The sequence below is a fragment of the Sturnus vulgaris genome, chromosome 3, assembly GCF_052056855.1.
Source record: "Sturnus vulgaris isolate bStuVul1 chromosome 3, bStuVul1.hap1, whole genome shotgun sequence".
Taxonomy (NCBI): domain Eukaryota; kingdom Metazoa; phylum Chordata; class Aves; order Passeriformes; family Sturnidae; genus Sturnus; species Sturnus vulgaris.
The window spans coordinates 51,639,874-51,663,687 of NC_142245.1; the positions used below are offsets into that span (position 1 = coordinate 51,639,874).

Genomic DNA, 23,814 nt, shown 5'->3' on the forward strand with positions numbered 1-23,814 from the left:
GTGGTCAACATCTGATCGATACAAACAGAAGCACTCCTGAAACTTCTGTATAAACTAACTTCACCTTAAGTGACTCATGTCACTGAGAAATTTAAGGACAGAAGTACTATGACACTGGTTTTACTTTAAAACTACCTCTTTAACATGCTAACAGTTCTGATAATCATATAAAAATTTCTTTTAAAATAAACCCACAATTTTGTCTAAGTGGACCAACTTCTACCCATAAAGGGTTCTTTTTTCCCTGAACTAAACTTCATTAATAATTGCTTTAAACATCTCCTACAAACAGAAAATACCTATCAAACCTTGATTTGAGGAAAATAAATGGATTCCATAATTTTAATATGAAAAAAATTAAATATAAAAATATAAAATTCTCATTCCTCAGTTTTCAAAACTACCATCTCTATGATATAAAATTCAGAAGGCTGTCAGAAGACAATAAAACTTATGAAGTACAACTTAATCACACGATTTTTCTATTGTCTTGAGATGTATTTTTAGAGGGTGATTTTGTGTTGTTCCTGAGTCATGTTATTAAAAGGGGAGAAACAGCAGTGATTTTCATCCTTCTAGAAAACATGCTTGGAAGAAGTTCTAATAATTTCTATTTAAATAACATATTTTTCTAAAAATTAGGATAAAAATGTCCCAGAAGAAGCCAGGCTTTTGAATTTTGAGGACATTTCCTAAGGCATTTGTGAAACCACCCATTGGACTTTTTTTTTTCAGTGATGATCAGTCATCTTGCTAATATATTCTGCCAGAATGTGACAAGGTTACTCACGCCACTAGGTGAAGTGATCCAAATGGGTGCAGCTGTACTGAAGTTAACAGCAAAGACTACAAATAACTGATACTTTCACAGAATTGTTAGGGTTGCAAGGAACCTCTGGAAATCATCTAGTCCAACTCCCTGGCAAGGTAGGGTCACCTAGAGCAGGTGACACAGGAATGAGTTCAGGTGGGTTTTGAATGTCTCCAGAGAGGGAGACTCCATGATCTCCTTAGGCAGCCTCTTCCAGTGCTCTGCCATCCACCCTCAAGGCAAAGAAGTTCTTCCTCATGCTGAGGTGAACTTCTTGTGTTCTTAGTTTATGGCCATTACTTCTTACTTCTTAGACATGGAATGAAATTCCTCAGATATACAGGAAGAGCTTATAGGCAGTCTTACTTAAAAGAAATGGCAACATTTAATTTAATATAAAAACAGTTTTCAAAAGAAAAGGTAAGTAAGAGGATACTTCCAATAACGGCAAAAACTCTCAAACATTTCTTGCACATCAATCATAATCAACTGAAGGATTTCTTAAGCACTATGTACATAAAACTAATTTAGAACAGGATTTGAAGCAGAAGTGAATAATGGTACAGCTGCTGCTTTATAGTGGATGGTATGTTTTCTATAGAGTATTGTTAAAAAACATGGCACTATTTCAAACAGGAAATAATTTTATATATGATATAACTCATTATTTCAAAAAGTGGTTATTATGAAGTTTCCCCACACTTTTTATGCCATTTTCAGGTACTATTTTCAATTGTGTACTGATCAGAACAAGTACAACTTGTAGATGTTCACAATTTAACCTGGACTTTAGTAATGCTGCTCTGAGTTGTGGTTAAGCACTTCAGTTATCCTGGCTACTCAGTTGGCCTGTAAGCATTCACAGGCTGTTCTTCACCAACATCTATCATCAACACATCTAATGGAACATGAGGCTTGTCATAGCCAGAAAACTTGAAGCAGGTGCTTGGAATGACTGTTCGCTGTGTTTCTACGGTAGAAATCTCTGACCCTGAAGATGTACTGCATATATCCATTTGGCTACCTTCAGAAATGAAATAACTCTCTTTTACTTTGCAATTTTGTTCATCAGCATCAACAGAGACCTCCTCTGTGCTTTCCTGCACAGGCACCTCCTCTGCTTTGGCTGGTGCCACCTCTGGGGAAGGGACAGAAGATTCGCCATCACAGGAATTCACAGGACTAACAGTTTGTTCTTCTGGCTCTATCTCCAGCAAGGTTACTTCACCATTCACTGGCAACTCCGAGTGGCCTGAGGGTACGCAAAAATACTTCCCCTCTGATTTTGGTACCAGTAAGGCACCTGTGTTCAGGTTTCTCATCACATTGACCTTAAATGGAGAAAAAAAAAAAAAAAAAGACAACAACTTTGAGTTAAAAAGTTGGAAAAATATGTAAATTGATAATAACAAATTTAACATCATTATAACCAATAACTGCAAAATTAAAATCTGGCACAGTCATTTGCCTATGTCCATGAGTTTAACTGTTCCAGTAACACTTGTATGCAAGATCTCAAAAATGCTTTCTTTAGGCAAGCATATTTGCAACGATCTATCCGTTCCATGTCACGCGCTATATTTTGAAGTTTCCAAGACAGAGGAAAAGGGCAAAAGAAGACGTAATACTCTTCAGCTGGGGAAAAACTTCATACTCTATAGCTAATGTGTACAACTTACAGTGGCTGTGATAATTTCTGGCACCTGCCTCAAGTAGGAGGGAAACGAACAACATAGCCAGTAACCACATCTATGCTGAAGTCTCCCAACTTATTTCACAGAGCTGCTGAGCAGTTCCTCAATGCTGCAACAAACTTTAATGTTTCACTTTGAAATCCCTTCATGGGTTGAATTCTTTCAATAGCCAGACCACAGCTTGTTTTAAACAATTATAATATGCCTTCAGGCTGCTTAGATTCTTTAGGTGTTTTGGTTTTTTAATATCTTTCAAGAGTACACACACATGAAAAACAAAGTAGAGTAGATTTACAGCTATTTGATGGCGTTCCCTAAAGATAACAGAACGCCTAGGGAGAAAGAGTTAATAGTGACCTTTCACAAATTTCATAATTCACTGTGTATGGTATCACACAATATCAAGTAGTATAGATCCATGAATTTCTGAATAAAATACACAATCACTGTTAATTCAGATACTTTGCAAAAAAAAAATTTGCCTGAAAATTCACATGGAGGCAAATCTGCAAGAAAGAGATGGATACAGGAGGAGAAAATACAAAGTAAAATAACATCAAGAAAAATTACAAATAGGCACGAAGTCTTACATTAGTCTGTACTAGTCTAAAACTGAGTGGGCCATCAAAACCAGATGATTCAGTCTGACTGTGCTTTTCAAGAGTCTTCCCTGATTTAATGGTTGTAGGACTGCAGCTTTATATTCATACCTTCAGAGTGTGCTGACTTAATTAGAAATTGCCTTCATCTCTCACTTCACCCCATTATCTTATCCCTCAGTAGCCCTGATACCTATTGATGCTACTCTGTGGTTAAGGCTGGATCAATAAAAGCATTACAATTTAGGAAAACCAACCAGCCAAACAACAAACACCACCACAAGTCAAGCAAACACTCCCTGAAAAGCAGTTTTACAAACAGCTGTGTGAATATCACCTAAGTGAGGCAATTCCCTGGGGAATCAAGGGTTGCCATTGAGAAGTACATTCAGGTGGCTCCTGACAACCTGAATGCCACTCAACCATCAGCGTCTCTGGATCTTTATTTTCTATTATGAAAACAAAACAGTACATAAAGAACATTCAGAGTAATTTCCATGAGAATTCATGGAAACCACTCATTCATAAGAAGCAGATGCTTAAAAGTTAGTTCCAAGTAATAGATTATAATCAATAATGGGTAGATACTGAAAATGTTAAGAACACCTTAAAGTATTTTTTGAGAATCTCTTTATATAGGTATATTGGCTATATATCCAAAATACTGGGTACTTAGGCTATACAAGAGTGATCTCGAAGGGACCAGCACGTGTAGTTTTTTTGGGTGGGGGGTTTACCAAAAATCTGACTCAGTTAAATCTGACAATAATCACACAGCAAGTGACAAGAGAAGGTAATTCTCTGTGTAAGGTAGAATACTTGAGGAATGTGAATTACAACAAACGATTACAGAAACCATGGTCAAAAGCTGCATTTTTAGCTTTCCATCTCTCCTCATACCAGTCAGTACACGCTAAACTGAAGTTAAAAACAAAACCCAGTGAGTTCTTGTTTCTGTCCTTTTAGGATTTTCACACAGCTCTAAAAAAATCACAGTCCTAAAATGTGTTAAGGGATCACCTTGCATTCTACACAGCTCCAGCATTTCACAGCGAGTGCTGGCAATACTTAAAAATAAAGTACATATTCTCTGTACAACTACATCCAAGACTCCTCAAAAAAGGAAAGTCATTTTTCTCTTGACAAGTTTCTGACCAAGACACTCCTATTCCCATTCATGAAAGAAGGAAGCGATCAGAAGAAAAAACTCCCGTGTGTTTCCTGGTACCAAAGGTTTTTTAAGAGTCACTGAGTCATGACTACAAGACAACTTAGCAACTCATGCAATTGTTTCTAGCTTCAAAGATAAGAATCACATCTTATTACAGTAACTGAATGCTTATTACAGTAACTTTCAAAAGATATTAAGCAACAAGTGTAATTAAGATATGGTTGCTATATGAAGAAAAGTATTTACTATAGGTAAGTTAATATTTTTCTTTTATTCACGTTACCTAATACTAGCAAACTGACAGCCAGTGATCTTAAGATGGGTACTGGCAGTATTTCGTGGCATGTGTAAGTATTCACATTAACCGCCTGTCTCCAGTAACAGCCCTTGAGCTTTCAGGTCTCAGCAGACTTGGGAAACACTTTGCTGAAAGGCTCAAGGACACAGATAAATAACATATCACAAGGAATCCACAACAGTTAAGGTAATTAACAAATTCCTGCCTAACTTCCTTTTCTAATGAGGTGTCCACCTAGGAATTCCAAATTATTTTCAGGTACACATTTCATGAAGGAGTGTTTGAGAATTCCATTTTAAATCAAATCTTTGTGGTCTTTGCATGGTTCCACAAAATATTAATGCTATGTAAATTTATAAAGAGAAGACTATGTTACTGCCCTCTATAGATGCTCACAGGGGAATAAAAAGTTTTCACGAAAGTAATGAAGAAGCTTCTCTCTTGTAAGATGACAATTATGTGTTGCAAGTGTCAGTTAATATTTATAGGAACAATTACTTTCGCCACATCAAAAATATATGTTGTATAACTAAAAAAATGAACCAAAACAGAGCTGCAAAGAAAATTCCCAAATGTTTTGTGAATATCCTTAAGTGTTCTACAAAGACAGAATACAGCCTCGTCATTCCTGTCAGAATCAGAAAAATCATCAGCAAATAAAAGAAATCTAGGCTTAAGTAAGACTCAACTTTTACTTTTCTATTATAGAGCAGATGCTTTCTACTCACAAAAATACTTGCCACCATTCAAAGATAAGAGACACTGAAGAAAATGACAGGGACGTTAAAGCAGAGAGAGATGCCCACAGCATATCAGAAAATTATGGTCAGGTTCCTTTAAAAGTGGGTAAGCCCTTATGACAAATCTTAGAACAAAAATCTAGTATAGGAATAACCACAGGACAAATTGCAATGACTGAAGACTGAAGATGGGTGGAAAGAGACAGCCTTCTGTAATACTTTTTGTGAGATAAATAAAAGGAAGTTTTAACTACAGCTGAACTGCTGAAACATCAGATTCCCTTGATTCCTTGATGACTAACACGAAGTCTTGTAAAGGAATCTATCCCATTTCACATATGCATGTTCCTGGTAGGAACAGTTCCTACTGTTTATAATGATATTTAAACATTTAAACAGACATGTTTTCTGATGAAGACAATCACTCATTGCCTATACCGAATGACAGCTGCACTGTGGAAGCAGGACCAAGACATGACTGATATGCAATTCCTGGGAGTCACAAACACCGTAGAAAAGACAGTATAAAAGCTCTGGAGCTCTACTTGGCAATGAATTTTTTTTCTTTTCTCTGAGTATATAAGACTTGAAAAAGTAGCTGTTTGATGATTACTCTTTCTTATTTTTCCTTCTCTTGCGAAATCCCAAGTTGCTGGAAGTCACTCAAATGTTGTTTTAGCATCTACTTAAAGCTGCCAGGAAGGAGATCACTGAAAAACAGAAGTCCTAAGGTAGGAAATCTTGTCCAGCCTTTTAACAGATGGAAAAACTCCCTAGATGCTTTATTTTCAGACAAGCTCAGGTAAAGCACAATGATCATAACCTGTACAGAAAGAAATGCCTAGTATATACTGAAAGGTCAGTGACAGGCTCCAAGTGCCATTAAGTATATAGAGATGTCACATGATTAAACTTATCGTTCATAGTAATTATTTAAATTGTTTGTTCATTACTTTAAATGATCAGCCATAAAAAAAATATGCTTAAGTTATTGATAACTTATTTTACATTCCCATAGTATTCCTATTACCTGTATTGAAAGTACCCCTATGAGCTCTACAACTTATATTTGTCATTAGAGACTTCACTGGAAATGGACAGAAATAGAGAATATCCTGATTTGGAAGGGACCCACAAGAATCAGTCCACCTCCCGACACCACTCACGGCAACCTGGGAGTTAAACCACACATCTCAGAGCATCTTGAACAGGATTTGGGCAGTGACCACTTCTCAGGGGAGCTTGTCTCAGTGCCTGACCACCTAGCTAACAATATTTATAAATAGTTATAGGCTTCATTCAGCTCCTTAGCAATACAATATGATGTAGCATGTAAACCATATTGGAACCTAGGAACCACAAAGTAACATCTAGCCCAGTAAAATGAGAGTATGGGCACACACATGAGTTTCTACAAGGCAAGCTCAAGCGTGAAGTTGGAATATGAATCAGGAAGCTCACAAGTGTTAAGGAGCACACATTCAATTTGTGATATTCTGCTTCTTCATCCTTTAGATGGGATATCACAGTGGTACCAGAAAGTCAAAGTAACTATGGATCCATTGAGCACAGCACTCTAATCCTGCATGAGCCATCTTTTGCTCACAGAAATTACTGTTGTGTGTACAAAGGACACGAAGTTACATAATTAGACAAGCACTCTCTGGTGTGAAGATGAAAAGGTCTCCAGCGTCCCTAAAGGCCTCTGTGTTTTGATATCGGGGCCTAGCTGCAGACGTCAGAGAGATTTCTCTCATCCGATTTTTTAAAGCCTGCAGTGTGAATGGCTACTTCTAAACTAGTCCCCTGGCTCCATCAGAGTCCATGGAAAAAAACCAAGAATTTCAGAAAGCATTTTGTCTGACCAGAAATGCATATAATTTCAGAACAAAATTAATCATCTTGTACTACACAAGTTGTTGGACTAGATCACTGCTTTACTACAAAAGGACCACCTCTGGCTTGGATATTTCCATTTAGTCAGACGAACCTCATCTCCTGCTATTCTATTTTAAAGAATGCAGATTCCAGAGGTATCTTGGGCTTTGACCATGGAGAGGTCATTTTCAAGGATTTTGGAACTGAAGAACATGAAATTGAAGATCGTTGTCCACTCTTTATAAATGAGACTTCCTCAATTCACTGAGAAGATAATCTTGCTGTGATTTCTATTTACTACTGCCTCAGGTGGCAGCTCTTTGAAGTTGTGGTAGTTCAACCTTGCGACTGACACCAGAACATTACAGCAGTAGCTCTTAGATACTCCACTTTTCCCTGACACGAAACCAACAAGTGCTGCTGCTCTTTAAGGAATATCCACTCTGTTTCCTAGGGATGGCTACAGGAAGTTTTTAAGAATGAACAGCTGTTGACCTCTCTTCCGTGTAACTGCTCAGGGTGAGAACAGACTTCCACCTCCTCTTCCTACAGAACTATTGCTCTCTACCCTAACGCTAGACATTACTAAGAAAATGGTAGAAATTAGCAGAATTCCAATACTACTGTTTAATGAAGGAATCTCACAGCTCCTGTGCTGTGAGAAAAAGGAAATGGGCACAAACTGAAACACAAGTAATTTTTTCTGAATGTAAGAAATACTGTGAGGGTGGTTTAACATTGGAATAGATTGCCCACAGTAGCTATGGAGTATATTTTCTTTCAAGTATTCAAAAGCCATCTGGACACGCTCACAACTAACCTGCTCTTGCGCTTGAACAAAAGGCTTTGGGTAGAAAAGTGTCTTCTCACGCCAGTGATTCTGTGGTTTTGTGTCTCTGCTACTAGAGTGAACACAAACCTGCCTTGGTAAGCACACAGAGAGTTTCTAACAACCAAGTTCTCAAACTAGACCAACTACTGCTACTTCAGTTAGAGAGACTGAAGTCTAGCTCTAAAAAAATAAGAGGCATCTGGTTGCAAAGGCTATCACAATATTAGACTGGCATAAATTCTAGATAGCTATGAGACCATGATAAAAAAGCCAAAAAAACCCCAACCAAACAAACCCAAGAGACTGGCATACAGATACAGTAGATATAGAACTTACCAAAGACTTAGGCAGCTGTATGTTATTTTTCCTTAGTTTCTTGCAGCCACAATATACTGTCGGTATTACAGTCAAGATCCCAATAACAACACACAGAATGATGATAAGATGTGTACCTAAGAAGTTAAAGCAAAATCTACTAGGAATTTTGGAAAAACAAACCACTGCTGTATCATTTAGAATAATTTCAGAAATCGTAATAGCTCAGAATGCTTAGCTGTAATGTGTGATTTTGTCAATCTACGGCCTTTTTTCACTCAGGACAACTTAATCCATAACACTTTTATGGAGCAAATAAAAATCAGAATAACAGAAGCTTTTTAATTTATATAAACATATTCACATTTTTACAGAAACAAATGAATTTTGCAACAATTTTTATGTTTTTAGAGATTACAGATGGGGATGATGAGATTTATACACTTTCTGTGTGATAGCATATTAACTGACATAACTATACAGAGTTTATGTACAATAAAAGTAAAAAATGAAATCTTCCAAAACACAGAATAGTTAACAATTACTAGTAAGACTCCACTAGTTTGACTCTCCTTAATGCCCTCCCTCATCCAGCTGCTCCTGTGCATTCAAGAAAACTGCTTCTGCTGAAATTACCGGCCATGATGAAGTACAACCACAATGTTTGGAAGAAGTTCAGAGATATAAATCTGGGTCACTATCTGCCTCTTATTCTCTTTAATTAGGAAAAAGACATTAATATCTTATTTTAATGACCATAAGTTTATACTTCCTTCCAGTTAAAAGTCTGTACACATCATCCTCAGTGATGAGGCTGAGCAAGAATCCAGTTGCTAAAAGAGACAATGCCTACGAAAACCACATAGCTCAGAGAACGATCCATTTGTGATTTTTTGAAATTACACCAGTGTTCATGTGCAATAAAAATAGGTTTTGTGATACCAGCAACACAGGGAAAACACCCCAAAAAATTCAGGGTCACTTGTAATAATATATGATTTGTAAAGATCAGAACTGTCAAAGTGCATTTGGAAAAGAATGACTAAGCTTTTCCTACTTTCTCTAGTCTCCCAAAGGCATCCCAAGCATCAAATACTTGTTAGATCATATCTGTCTCCAGATTCAGTATGTTCTTAATATAGCATTAGAATCCTCTTACTCAATGCCTGGTTGAAAAGAACAGAAGTGCAACTTTCGTCTGATGGAGTGCCAACCATCAGATCTTCAAAAATTCCTTTTGCTGAAACACAGTAAGTGGAACTCTCAGTAGGAACTGGGATTTTGAGGCTACACTTATGCATTGTACAGTTGTCCTCATAGAGTTCTTCAGTCTGAAAAAAAATGGAAGATATATCATTTGACTCACTAGAGCAATGTTACAGTCTACTTTCCACCACCTCCAAAAATGTTAAAATACTATTAGATGTGTTTCCTACCTCACCCATACACATTGCAAAAGCTGTGTGACCATCAGCTTAGTGGCTACCTTAAGATGCTGTATTTGATCAGTGCATGGTATTTTGCAGCTAAAATTTCTGCTGTGCATAGTAGAGATTCACATTTATAAAACTTGTACCTGGATGCATATGAAAAGCTTACTAAGTAAACACACCTGTTGTAATTTTCCTCACCTTCACTCTCCACAATTGCTAAATAAACTGGTGTAAGTACTCTGAAAGGTAATTCTCTTAAATGAAGTGACTCTTTACTCAAGTGAGAGGGGCACAAGTTATCAATGTTTTGGCACGTATGCAGAAACAGCAGCATGTGATCAAGTAACACTTATCTTGTGTACAGCTAATACAATAATCTAATTTTTTGTAAGCAGTCATTTGGACAACTAAAATACAGATCTTTCATTCACATATCTCATTGTAATGTGCTCCACATTTTAGGTGTTCAACTGTTTCCTTGGTACCTGTTAGCTCCATATGTCATCAGCATAAAACCCTTATAAAGGCATTTAAAGCAAATAAGTGTTTTTAATTTTAGATATTATTTTTGGAACCTACCTCATTTTTACTATCTCGAACATTCACCAAGTACTGAAGCTTTGAATAAATGTCTTCAATACAAGAAAGAGGGAATAGAGGATGGTAAATATCTACCAGGATTTTATCACCATGTCTTGAGAGATTCAGTTTTGGTGGTCCTATTTTTCCTGCAACACATTACACCACTGGTATTAGGCCAAAGTTTTTAACATACAATATGGTATTTATAGTTAGCTTTCCAAAATTCATCAGAGTTTTGAGGATAATTACATATTTATTTCCATGCTGTTAATATTCATTGCTGCGGTAAGACCTCTCTGTTGCTTAGAAGTAATGCAGGGATTTGGATACATTAACTAATCAGTTTCTAAAATGGAAACAGATTGCCAATGAAGAATTTCAATGTTAAGCAATTTAACTTTCCTACATACATAAGGCCATAAAAATTCAGCTGAGAACAGATAAAACTAACAGCAATTAAACAGATACATGAACAACAACCAAACATAAGATCCTGCTGACTAGATCCCGCCATAAATCACCTAAGTTAAAAACAATACTGCACTGAAACAAAGGCTATATGAAAAGCTAAACAAATCTCACCACGAGTACCATTTGGAAACTTCGGATTTCCCATGGCAATGGCCTACGTAAACTTTTCATGTCTAATGGTCTGACTAAACACAAGTTTCTTGTTCAATGGGAAAAGTATTTTGTCTCTCTTCTCCATACATGGCTACCAATTTTCTGGGAACTGTCACACTGAGCGTTACTAACATGACTTGTGTCCTTTTGTCAAACTCTAGAAACCAGCCACTATTTCAAGTCATTGGACTGAGTGGGAATGGAATCATAGCAGAAAGCAAAGAGGGAATCCATCAGCTCCAGCAACGCAGAAATCCAGTCCTAGCTAAAGCGTAGCCCAAGTCAGACAGAATCTCATGGGCCAGGTGCTCCCTGAAAGCTGTATGTTGGGAATGAAGCAAGCACGGTAAGGAGTGTCGCAGTCTTTCCTGACTCTGTTGCATTTCCATGCACTGCCCATGCAATGCCAGGGCCTTCCACACTGGATTGCAGACACAAAACATACTTTTACAGTACTGATGTTAAAGACTGATCTTTTCCAAAGCAGTGCGAAAGATTTCCATGAAGAACTAGTAACTTAGTTATCCAGTTACAGCTTCTAGGTAATACCTAGACACCTGAAGCTATCAGTATATGGCATTCTAGTGTCAAGCAAGACATTGCAACTTCAGTGATGCCTAAAGGTCCATGTTGTCTGGTGACAGCTTCCTACCCTAATGTGCAGTCTGGAATATGGGAAGGATTCAGACTGCACCATCAGCATCACCTTCGTGCCTTTAGACATTTTATAACAAATACTCAAGACACCACAGAGTCAGAGCTAACAAGCACCATGAAGTTTCTACTAAGCAATCATCACACTTCATTTCATCCTGGACTCCCGGCTTTAAGATATTCCCAAATCCAATGTAATATCAGAGCAAAAGGAATAATTACTAACTCTCTAAATTTTTGAAAAAATTACAAGGTTTAGTTTAGATACAACTTACCATGCCTTTGCAAAATAAACTCATTTGCCTCAACATATTCAGACTGTTGTGACCCAACAACAGCTTTAACTTGAAACCAGTAAGATATATAAGGGTCACATATTTCCTCTGAGACATCACAAAAATGAGCTGAAGTGTTCACACAGGTTGAGACGTTCTTATATTCACCTGGACTGTAAAACAGATCAAGTAATAGTTAATAAAATTTCAACTACACAGTTCTGTACAACACACTGCCTGTAACAACAAACTGTAAGGGTGGCCAGGACCTGTGAGGGCACAGATTGCCCAGGGAAGCTGTGGAGTCTCCTCGCCCAGGGATATTCAAAAGCCAACTGGACATAATCATGGATGACCTGCTCAAACAAGAGGTTTGGACCAGATGACCTTCAGAGATCCCTGCCAATCTCAACCATCCTATTACTTGACAAATTTTGCCTTGGGCAACCTCCACCCTATGTGACTTCACCACATAGATACAAAAGAATTTACCATGGACTAACTGCTTTTATATGCTTCTAGAGAATATCAGATACAGGAAATAACAAAATAATAAGAACTTACTTGTAAGGCTTGATTTCCACGATAAAACGAGGAGTTTCAGGCACAGGTGGGTATTGCCAATGCAAAACTGTTCTGAAATTTTCAGATGTTACTACAATCTCTGTTGGTGAAGGCACTAGAATGAAGAGAACACTTGCACTTTGATAAACAGACCTTCACAAACACAAGAACAGCCAAATATACTTCTAAATTATTTGGAAAAGACAACATGCTAGACATAAAAATCGCAAATGCTTCCCCCAAATGAGCTAGTCTGTCACCAGTACAAACACCTATGAGCCCTGTAAGCTGATGTATTATTCACTTCTGCAGAGACAGCTTTTGTCTGTATCAGGTCCATATGCACTGATGATTATAGCCCTGTGTTGGTCTTTTACAGATATAACAGCAAGACAGGTTGTAAGACTTTACTCAAGTTAGAGGAGATTAGCCCAGTTCCTGTAGATTTCTCTTGCTGTTCAGAAATTGAATTGGAGTGGATGGGCTGGGAGATGGTACTAGAGCTGGAGTATCAAGGCCAAAATACAACAGGCCTCCTAGGGAAAGCCTAGGGATTCCCTATGAATTTCTAACAGTGATACTTGTATCACTCCAGCAGTATTTTCAGTAAGATGTGATGACCAAAATAAACTACAAACATTTGTGAGGAATTTGAACATTGCAGCTATAATGTTCCATTTGAAGGAACGCATTTGAAGTACACTTAACAAACAATATCAGAGGTATTGTAGTAAAGCAATCCAAAAATAAGAAGCAACACTGACAGTCTGCCACATGCAGTAAGTATCTATTTCAAGCAGCAACCACAACAGGGATAATCAATGGAGCAGCTGCAGGGGAAGGAAAATTACAGGATCCCGTAACTGTTGAAGGCTGCCACATGATACTCAGAAAGAGAAGAGGAACGAAGGTCACTCAACCAAATTTAACTATTAGAATTCAGCTTCTCAGTGTCTGGTTTGGCATCCTTAGTACTCTCAATGTGGCTTTTACAAAATGTTGAGGGAACTCATATTTGACCTGCTCTGATGGGAAAGTAAACCATTTTCACATCCTGAGACCAAGACCACAAATATAACACATTACTGAAAGTAATACACAGAGGCTGAGATATGCTACTGACCACAGAGGTTTGACAAGATGCAATATAGATAACTCTGCAAATTTCTGTGGTTTATGTTTTAATACATACAAGAGTGGCATTTCAGCTATTGGAAAAAAAGCATCATCAAATTCACAACCACAAGACAAAAAAAAAGGTAGGTTGACAGAAGAGGTGTCAAGCACACTGATGGGCCAAAGCACACAAACATTACTTCAAATATGCAGTTTTAAGCCACAGTGTAGCTAGCCTTACAAAATTTTAACTTTAGTGTACTATTACGCAAAAGAAACTGCTTAACAAAAGGGGTTGAATCCAGAGCACTGAAGGAGGTAGCAAATGTTACAGTATGACCTCTCCATCATCTGCCTAAGGTTTGGGGAGATCCCTGCTGACTAGAAGCCAGCCACTATTCCAATAAGGGCATGAGGAAAGACCCAGGAAACCAGCCCTGTTAGCCTAACCTCAGCACCTGGAAAAATGATGGAGAAGATCATGTCAGGTGTTCTCGAAAGACATTGAAAAAAACAATACAATCACCAGGAACAATCAACACGGGTTCGTCCACAAAGTAAAAGCTCTGTTTAACTGATTTATTACATGCCTAGTAGGTAAAGGGAAGGCAGTGGATGTACTTTTTCTGGATTTTAGCACAGCTTTTGATACTCTCACTGTGTTAATCTAAACAAGCTGGCACACGCAGGCTCACAGCACACTGAGTGAAGAACTGGCTGAAGGGCAGAGCTCGAAGGGTTGCTGTGAATGGGGCTGCACCTGCTGGGGACCAGCAGTGTTCCCTAGGTCTCTGTTCTAGGGCCTGTCCTGTTCAGTATTTTTACCAATGAGCTGGATGCAGGAGCTGAATGCACCTCGGGCAAATCTCCCAATGATACTGAACTGGGAGGTGCTATCTACCCTCTCAAGGCATGCAAGGCCTTGCAGAGGGAGCTAAACAAATGGTCTTCCTTCTTTACTCAGGCTGGCCATCTGATTTCTAATCATTTCTTCTCCAGACAGTCCAGAGACAGTGTCTGGGGACACCACAGTCCCGTTTCACTTCAGTATCAAGAGTGCAGACCACAGAGGACACTGCAGATTTTCAAAGTGCTAATGTCTAATCTTTATAGATGCCATTTCTGCATACTGCCAGTTAAAAGGCCACACTACTTTATGTGAACACTGTTTAACTTAACCCATAATGAAGCTTTCATTTTTCTAAACATGTTTCACCACGTTCCATGTTGTCCTGCAGGCACAAGTGGAAGATGACAATAGCAGTTAGTGCCACGAAGGTAATCGTTAAACATAAAACTTCTTTTAATTTATAATAAACATAAATGCAGCAACACTCAAAGTGCAAATTCAAACAGGGAGACAGCAAGAATGGAAAGAGAGAAGAAAACTGATCAGCAATTCATGTCGTAATGCACGACAGGGAAAACTCATCAAGTTCTAGTTTGCATCCAGTTCAAAGTGATTCCTATCTGCAGTTCACCTTGCCTTATAAGACAGTAATACTGGCTGCTGAGAAGCTAACAGAGAACAGCAAGAACAATTTTTTCACAGAAATTTAAATGTGTACGTGCACTGTATAACAGCATAAAAGGAACTTCAGGAAACAGCTCTACACCCACAGAATAAAGGAATTGTCCTGGGGTGACTTTATGATGATGAATTGTATCCCCATTTTTTTATTTAGCCCAGAAATAAGTTTTGCACTTTAAAACTAGATCTGAGAGTGAAGAGGGGGAGAAGGAGAAGCAGTTGAATATCTGAGGTGGTTGTATTCAAAAACATAAAGATAAGAGCTTCAGCTTTCCTTCTCACAGATTGTGTTCTCTGCAGCAGGGACAGCAGGAGAGAGCTCTCCTTTGCTTTTTGGTTAGTTTCTTTTAGCTAGCTGAGGCAAAGAAGTTCCCCAGACTGTGGCTTTTCTTTTTATTGGAACTGATCAGCCCTGCTCTAGACCAAAAACTCGCAAGAACACCAGCAGCTCACACCTGTGGCCCACCGGCCGGGACACGGCATTTCCCAGCGCAGGAGGGACTGAGCGAGCCGAGCTACACTCCATGACAAGGACTCTCTCTGAAGTTGCTGTCTCTTCAGAACAGCAAGACGTTTTATTGTTTAATATTATTCATTTTTTTACGCTTGTGAATACTTTGCTTGTTAAATAAACAGTTTTTTCCACTTTTCTCCACGGAAATATTTTTCCAAACCAGTACAAGGAAGAACTCCTTTGGAAGTTTCCTCCCAAATTTGCCCTAAACCAGGGAGGCAAAGGTAGGCCAATCAGATACACCTTTTTTAAGCGTGCCAGAAGAAATCAAACATGCCTGTATTTTGAGGATAAAGAACTGAAATTTTGGAAAGCAAAGGTAGTACTAAGACAAGGATAAAAGTAAAGATAAGCATGACCACAGGAAGTTTAGCATTAAACAGAGAACAGACGTGGGAATACAGCCACAGAGTTTATCTCAGCAAATTCACACCTGCATCAGTTTATAAATTGGACAGAAATCTACTTATTTGTCCACATGTAAACAACCCAAATTATTGCTGCCATACTGATGGCAAAGATGTCATCAGGTGTGACTACTGTGGAACATGAATGTGAATATACATAATCAAACACCCTCTCAACATGCAATCATCTTAGCCAATGTATTTAAGATGTAGTAGACATTTACATCTTCAGCAAACTTGCATGGCAGACAGGAAGGAAATACACGTAGGAGAAAATTAAAAGCCAAACTCCACTGAAAGACTTGTTTTACTGCAAGTATCTGCTGCTGTTTGATTTCAGGTTGCTAAGAAGTAAGGGGGATGTTGGGTTGGGCTGGTTTGGCGGGGTTTTTTCAGAGTAACATACACAAGTATGCCTAGCTGTGTCTTCTTAGACTAAGACAGATAAAGATTAGAACTAATCCACTGCTTGCACACAATATATGATGCAGTTCTGCTTCAAAAGTGTACATCAGCAAGGCAGAAAATTCTTGTTTTAACCTACAAGACAAATGTAATCCGTGAAGAACAAGTCCAGCTTGTTTTATACATTCACTTCCCTGAGTCAAAAACAACCACTGCACATTTCTCACGAATCTCAGCAGGGTCAGACATATGTAAACCATATAGACATAAAGAAAGATTTCTTTACCAGGTTTAAACCTGACATTCTTGTTGACTATATAAGTGTTCCGGAGCAATACTACCTATGGAAAGTACTAATGAAACACAAGTTTGAAGCAGCCATATAGTAAATAAAATCTATTTTTAAAGCATATACAGAGGGACTTAATGTTTTGTACATATGTAGATGTCCTACCTGTTCACTGAGCCTTGGCAATGCATTGCCTAGAGCAAAAATTAATTCAATGAACTGGACATTTCCGAGATGTAAAAATGAGACAGCTTTCAAGCTGATACTTGTATCTTGTGCAAGACTGAAATTCTTCCCCTCATTCTTGCATTACCGTATACACAGAGGGATTCGTCAGCACTGCTTATGCAAGTGGAGTTCAGCTGAAGTGCAATACTGCACGAAACAGAACTGGTCCTGATGAATCCACAATGCAGAGTTTATGCTACAGCTACCTGAGACTACAGCAGCCCTAGAAGCCATAAAAGTTCATTCAAGTCCTATGTGACTTTTAATCATCATGTAGGCACCAAAATACAGACTGAAAGCACAACCAGAAAGCTTGAAAATGCAAATTGTGAAAAAAATAACATAACGTATTTTGAAAGTTTGTTCCTTTTTTGTATTTCCTTTAAAAAAAACCAAATTCTTATAATCCCCAAGTGACACATCATAGGAGAATACTTACAAGCCACTTCAACAGGCCAAGAGGGACAATAGTTTGAACTTCGCTGTAGAATCATGGTTGACTCATCATTTAAAGACAGCTGCAATAGTAACCAGTTGGTGCCTTCTGGCCCCCTGACTGGGAGAAGTGTGCCTTTTTTGTACCAGCCCTGTGTTCTACTTATAGTTGCTTCAGCTCATAGATTCCCAGAATATTCTGAGTTGGAAGGGACCCACAAGGATCATTGAATCTAACCCATAAATGGCCCATGGGGAACCTGAGCTCACATAACCCACTTTAACTGCACCCAGAAAAGGTAGCAGTTCTGATGACTTCACAAATGCAAAAATGTCACACTCCATAGCTTTCATCACCCATGAAAATTAAGAAAAGGGGAAAAAGATTAGATAAACTTGCACTATCTTTGAATGCTTCTCCAGTATTCTGCAGCTATATGCATTGAAAAAAAAAAAACAGAAAAAAAGGTGGCAAAAAGGAAATCAATACTCTCAAAGACGGATTCAGAAGGCAGCAAGTCAATGCTAAGGATAAAAAATAGCACATAAAGAGTTTAGTCTATCTCTGAAAGCCGAATTTCCTTAATTTTTTTTTTTTTTGCCCAACTTGGGATTCAAAGGGTTTGAGATAAGAACAGACTTGACTGGTATGCACTAGACTGAATTTACAATTGTTAGTACTGTTTAGCTAGTAATGAGCAGGCTCCTGTGCTTGCTCTGGGGCTCACTTTCCTGACTGTGTATCTGAGCCCAGGGCTCATTGCTTTCACTGCTTGCTGTACTGCTTATCACCTCACAGCAGTGTGCCTAGGAACATTCTGTTAACAGCCATGGCAAAACACACGGGCTGGCAGGTGGCCAGGGTATTGCTGCTTTCTGTACTGTACCACATTCAGGACATAAAGTGAGAGGGAGAAGGAGGAAGTGTGGGACATTTGGACTGATGGTGTTTGTCTTTCCAAGTAACCCTTCCCCATGACAGGGCCCTGCTCTCCTGGAAATGGTTGAACACCTGTCTGCCCATGGCAAGCAGTGAATTATTGTTTTGCTTTGCTTGTGTGTGTGGCTTTTGCTTTCCCACCTAAACTATCTTTATCTCAATCCATGAGTTCTCCAGCTTTTACCCTTCTGATTCTCTCCTCAGTCCTGCTGGAATGGAGTGAACAAGCAGCTGTCTGGTGTCAAAAGGGTCCTCCTAATCACAGCTGTCTGGTGTCAAAAGGGTCCTCCTAATCACTTCAATCTGTTCTATATAAAACAAAATTGGCCTGCACTAAAAGCAGAGTTCAGACACCTGGGGGCTAGACGAGAGTTAGGAGGACTGCCCAGCACCACAGGATCAAAACTGAACAGCAAGTGGTCACTGCTCACCACAAGCTGCAGGAGCACCAAGCATGTACCTTAGGGAGGAATGGGAAGTCTGCCAGAGCAGTGGTTCTGCCTTCTGCCATGTTCCCCTTCAAGGCAGCACACCTGGGTTAACACAGACCCCTCTCTGTGCACTTCTGGCAGGCCAGGCACCAAACAGCTCCTGCTCCTATCAGACTGCTGGCAGGAGGGGAACTGCCTGTTGGCTGTGCTTGGTTAGGAGCTTGGGAGACTGGCAAGCACCAAGGAACAAGGTGATGAAGAAATTTTGTACCTGCTACCTGATTGGCTTTCTTTTAAGTGGCAGCAGCCATGTGGTGTACGTGAAAATGCTTGCATGTGCTTGCCTTCGCCCACTTTCATTTATCCCTCCAAAAGAAAGCCAGGATGTGCACTTCTCTGGTAATGCCACTCCCAAACCTGGATGTTACACTTCCTTAAAAGATTTACTGCAAGCAAGCTTAAATTAACGCATGTAACAGCAATTTATGCAAAAGGTTCTACCAGAAGTTCTCAAAAGACCTCAAATTCACAAAGGAATTAGTTCACAAATTAAATGAGTACTATGACTGGCATAAAATTTAAAGCTATTAATTTTTTAAATATTTACTCAAATTAACTTAAATGATTTCCCAAGTATCATGAATAAACATTATACATAGTAGATAGAGCATTTTTACAGCTTCTATCTACAACAGAATTTTATCTTCTAAGGGCTCAGAGGTTTAACATTGCTCTATGGAGTTTTTAAAATCATTGTTTATGATAAAAAGCTCCACAAGGTTGTAAACTGTACTATGAGGAGTAGTAGATTGAGATTACCATCTTGAGAAAAACCACTGCAAGTTGCACAAGATGGACACTTTAAAAAGCGGATGTAATAATACAAGCTAGATATTGTTTTATCTATTTTATGAATGTCCATCCCTTTTGGTATAGATGGGAAGTGTTGTAATAGATGATACCTAAATTCAGCACTTTCTGCTATCTAATTTGTTTTTGTTTGCAGCTTGACAGTCAATTGCTATGAATGTCAATAATCTGAACCATAAACAAAACAGGAAGTCATCTGCCTAAGTGAACTACACATGTCCTTGGAAATGTGGCTTACAATGTGCAGTAAGCACCTGAACCGCCACCACAGCCTCTAAATCTTCTTTACCTTGACCACAGACCTTGTCTTCCACAATACCAAAATACAGACTGAGAGTTCCCATCAACACGTGCCCAGCTCCACTGTGGAGTCAGAGGCCTATCAATGCAGGCAGGTTAGGCACCCAGCTTAAAGAAATGCAGGTGGTGTTCCAGCTGCTGGGCTGTCTGGCTTCATTCCTTTTCTAAGAAAAACAGTGTCCTACAATGAAAGATGAAGATGACTGAACATTTCCTCATTACACACTCAGACTTGACATATGTATTATACTACCGGCACACTGAAAGTCCTGTAAGACTCAAGGAAAAAAAAATCATATAACTGTCGCCATGGAAATTCTAGGCTCCTCAATACAAGAGAGACATGGAGTTCATGGAGCAGGTCCAACAGAGATCTACAAAACTGATCAAGAAATTGGGGCATCTCCATTATGTGGAAAGGGTGAGGGAGCTAGGCCTGTTCAGTCTCAAAAGGAGATGACCAAGAGGGCACCTCATCAATATCTACAAGTATCTGATAAGAGCCAAGAAGATCATTTCTCACTGGCGCCAAGCAATAGAACAAGAGGCAATGGGGAGAAACTAACACACAGAAAGTTCCACCTGAATATGAGGAAGAACTTCTTTACTATGTGCGTAACCAAGCACTGGAATAGATTGTCCAGAGAGGCTGTGGAATCTCCCTCACTGGAAATAATCAAGAATCATCATCTGGATGCAATCCTGTGCCATGTACTCTAGGATGACCGTGACTGAGCAGGAAGGTTGGACCAGATAACCCACTTACATCAATATCATAATAAGTGAGGACATGCTATTAGTCATTACGTATAAAACCAGCATTTTTATTCAACTAATACACAGAATTGTCAGTTAGAATTCCCTTCATGATGCTTTTGCTCATGAAAAAGAAAGTTTTTACTTATAGTAAAAACTATGTGAGCAAGCTGAGTGCAAGTCACCAAGAAAATTCTGCTTGAGTTTTCAAAACCTATACAAAAATACATTCTGCTCCTTTCAGCTGAGAGTTTGCTGCACTCACATGCAGGAAAGTGAGCTTTCTGCTTCTAGGCAGCTTGCTACATCATCTACACCACAGCTCTCTATGTTTACAGAAATAACTGTTGTGGTGGACTAGGCTGCATTATAGCAGGTTTGTTTGACACGACTTACTGGCATTGTGTTTTTTACCCTAAAAATGTTTAATACAATGTAGAAGTGGTATCTTTTACTAGCAGTTAAAGCACGCACTTGAAAGACATTAGGTTGGAGAAATATTTAACAATCAAGAGATTGTTAAACAATTATTGTGTTAAACAATTGTTGGACGATATTTAACATATCAAGATACCTTACTGATCCAATGTGGAGAAAAGGTAAGTTTCCCTGCAAAGTTTGCCAGTTACAATCAGACACCAAGTCAAACAAACTGGATAATCAAAACGCAAACTATTAAGGGACAAGAATGCAAGCAGATTGCCACTGCTACTCCAAATCAGACAAAGCTAAGCAGACTTCCAAAGCATGGTGTGGCCCATGCTCAGGGGCAATCACGCTCAGTCATTTCACCTGGGCTTGGATCTGAATTACAGAAAATATCCATCTGCAGAACCCAAGGAGCGTGGGCCCGCTCTCAGCAGTATCAATAAAAATTAAATGCATGTTCCCTTTTGAATATTAGATAGCAATCTCTGTTTTTAATTAACTTTTCCAGTTTAAAATGAAACTAGTAAGCCTCACTATTTATTTTCTAATTTACATGTCAAAACTCCGTGCAAACAGCCACTATGCTGTTCTCCGCTGGCAAGCCACTCCTCCTTCCCAGGAGCGCTTGGCCAAAACGTGCGAGTTCCAGGCCGCGATCCCAATACCTTCTTTACACTCCCCATTCCTGCGCTCCCCATTTTCGCACCGCAATTCCCAGTTTCTCTACTTCTTTGGACATAGGAAGCCACAAAGCAGAGAGGAGCAGGCCTGTCCGACGCGCACGCCGCTCTCGCTTTGGGTGCCAAAATGCGCGAACATCCGAAACGAAGGCTGATGTCACCGCGCTGCGCCACGACACGGCCGCCGGGCCGGGCTGCACCGCGCTCCCCAGAGAGCCCGGCCGGGGCCTCGGCGGCACAGCACACCGCAGCCGGGCACAGCACAGCAGCGGAGAGCAGGGGCTCCTCTCCGCCCTGCCCGGCCGCTCGCACGGCCCCGACGGCTCCCTGCGCCCGCAGCGGCCGGCGGCACCCACGCGGGGCCCGCGGCCCCACCGGCGGCGCTCGGTCACGGAGGGTTCCGGCCGGTGCCGCCGCCCCTCAGGCGACCCGTGCTGCCCATCGGCCGGTCGGTCAGTCGGCCTGCCCGGGCTGCCCCATCCCCCCGCCTCGCCCCGCCCGTTACCTGCGGGCGGCTGCTCCCCCTGGGAAGCCGCGCCCCAGCGGGGCGCCAGCAGCGCCGCGAGAGCCAGCAGGGACAGGGACAGGGACAGCGGCGGCCACATGGCGCCCGGCGGGCACCCGAGCGGGGAGCGAACAGGACGCCCCGCACACAGCCCCGCCGCACCCCGCACAGGCGCCTGCAGCCCGCCCTGCTCCGCTGCGGCGCCTGCGCCGGCCGGGAAGGGGCGGGATGCCCGGCAATGGTAGTGCGGGGGCGGGCGGCGGCGGCGAGGTCACAGCCGGGCAGCTTCCCGGGGGCGCCGGGGGAAGGGGTGGAGGGCGGAGCTGCGGGTTGGCCCCGGCCCCGGCCCCGGCCCCGGCCCCGGCCCCGGCCCCGGCCCCGGCCCCGGCTATGGGGAGGATGTTGTGCTCCGCCGTGCCCGCTCCGGCTTTGTTAATGCTGTATTTGAAGTGCTGGTGCTGGGCCATGCCTGTCAGCCCCAGCCGCTTGGAAAGCGCCGTCCAGCTCGTCTTGTTGCGACTTGCGCTCTCTCCCAATTTCTTAAAAAACCACGAAATGTTCACTCTTTGGAGTGTTTCAGAAACAGCACACGGAACTCATACACGTAGAGGAGTCATAACTTATGCTGGGAGGCTTTATTCTTTCTTGGAAATAACCTAAATGTATATGCATTTCAAAAAATTGAAGTCTGCTGAGCAGGATGGAGACTGCAGTTTTTGCCACCTTACGGTTCCTGTGTCTCCCATCCAGTGTCCCAATGCCAGGTAATTCTGCACCTTAACCCTTCAAAGTCAAGGCCACCCTGGGCCAGATGAGAAGGAGGACGCAGAACAACCCTCTTTCTGCTGCATGCCTCTGCAGCTGTGATGAGGATGTTGCAGCTATTTAAGCTCTTGTAAGTAATTTTGCAAATAATGCTTTTTCCAGATGTAAAATGGAAGCACCTTGTAGGATCGTTGACATCCACACGTCTTCTCAGGCTTTCAAGGAGACAGGAAAGAGGAAACAGAGCTACTGGCCAGAGCCGTTATGCTTCCCCTTTCCCATACCTCTCTTTGAAAAAGTTCAGCTGCTCCCTCTCCTTTATTTCCTGTCCCAAGCATTAGTTCACTCCCTAGGGAAAGGTGTGGAAAAATTGATTCTCTTGGTATCTGCTATCTACAGTGGCAAAACTCAGGAGACAGCACAATTCGCTGTGGGGGAAGGAATGATTAGCAAGGGGAGAAGAGAGGAGGTCACAAGCTAGCAATAGATGCTGAAGAAACCACTCCACTGTTACAGCCCCAGAAATCGTGGTGTTCGCAGAGGTAATAAGGTGGTACTGTGGGGTGTAGGATCAGTGTGGAGTAGAGAGCTAACATCTCCTCCCAGCTGTGCTGAGGTTGAAGAAAATGGATTGTGAAACTATATTGACTTTGCTACCAAATGACCCTCACAGACTTACCTTTGTGCTTAATGCAGTGTAGTAGCAAGCTCTTCACAATCAACAAGCACTTAACTGCCTTGAC

At 40.7% G+C, this 23,814-nt stretch overlaps 1 protein-coding gene across 1 annotated transcript; it reads right to left on the reverse strand.

Moving 5' to 3' along the window:
• Window positions 1–1,173: 1,173 nt before the first annotated feature.
• Window positions 1,174–22,512, reverse strand: IFNGR1 (interferon gamma receptor 1). The gene is made up of 7 exons (XM_014879081.2): window positions 22,307–22,512; window positions 12,471–12,585; window positions 11,907–12,079; window positions 10,351–10,499; window positions 9,498–9,669; window positions 8,360–8,475; window positions 1,174–2,142 (listed from the first exon to the last, which is right to left on the reverse strand). The coding sequence occupies exons 1-7, from the start codon at window positions 22,404–22,406 to the stop codon at window positions 1,648–1,650; spliced, it is 1,320 nt and encodes a 439-aa protein (XP_014734567.1). The 5' UTR covers window positions 22,407–22,512; the 3' UTR covers window positions 1,174–1,647.
• Window positions 22,513–23,814: the final 1,302 nt, after the last annotated feature.

Bases quoted from the DNA above. Each gene is read 5' to 3' on its own strand.
- IFNGR1 (XM_014879081.2), bottom strand. From the start codon at position 22,406: ATGTGGCCGCCGCTGTCCCTGTCCCTGTCCCTGCTGGCTCTCGCGGCG. The intron at 12,586-22,306 runs GTAACGGGCGGG...TCTTCATTCTAG, and splicing joins GGGGGAGCAGCCGCCCGCAG to TGCCTTCACCAACAGAGATT. The intron at 10,500-11,906 runs GTAAGTTGTATC...AATGTGTTGCAG, and splicing joins GTTTATTTTGCAAAGGCATG to GAAAAATAGGACCACCAAAA.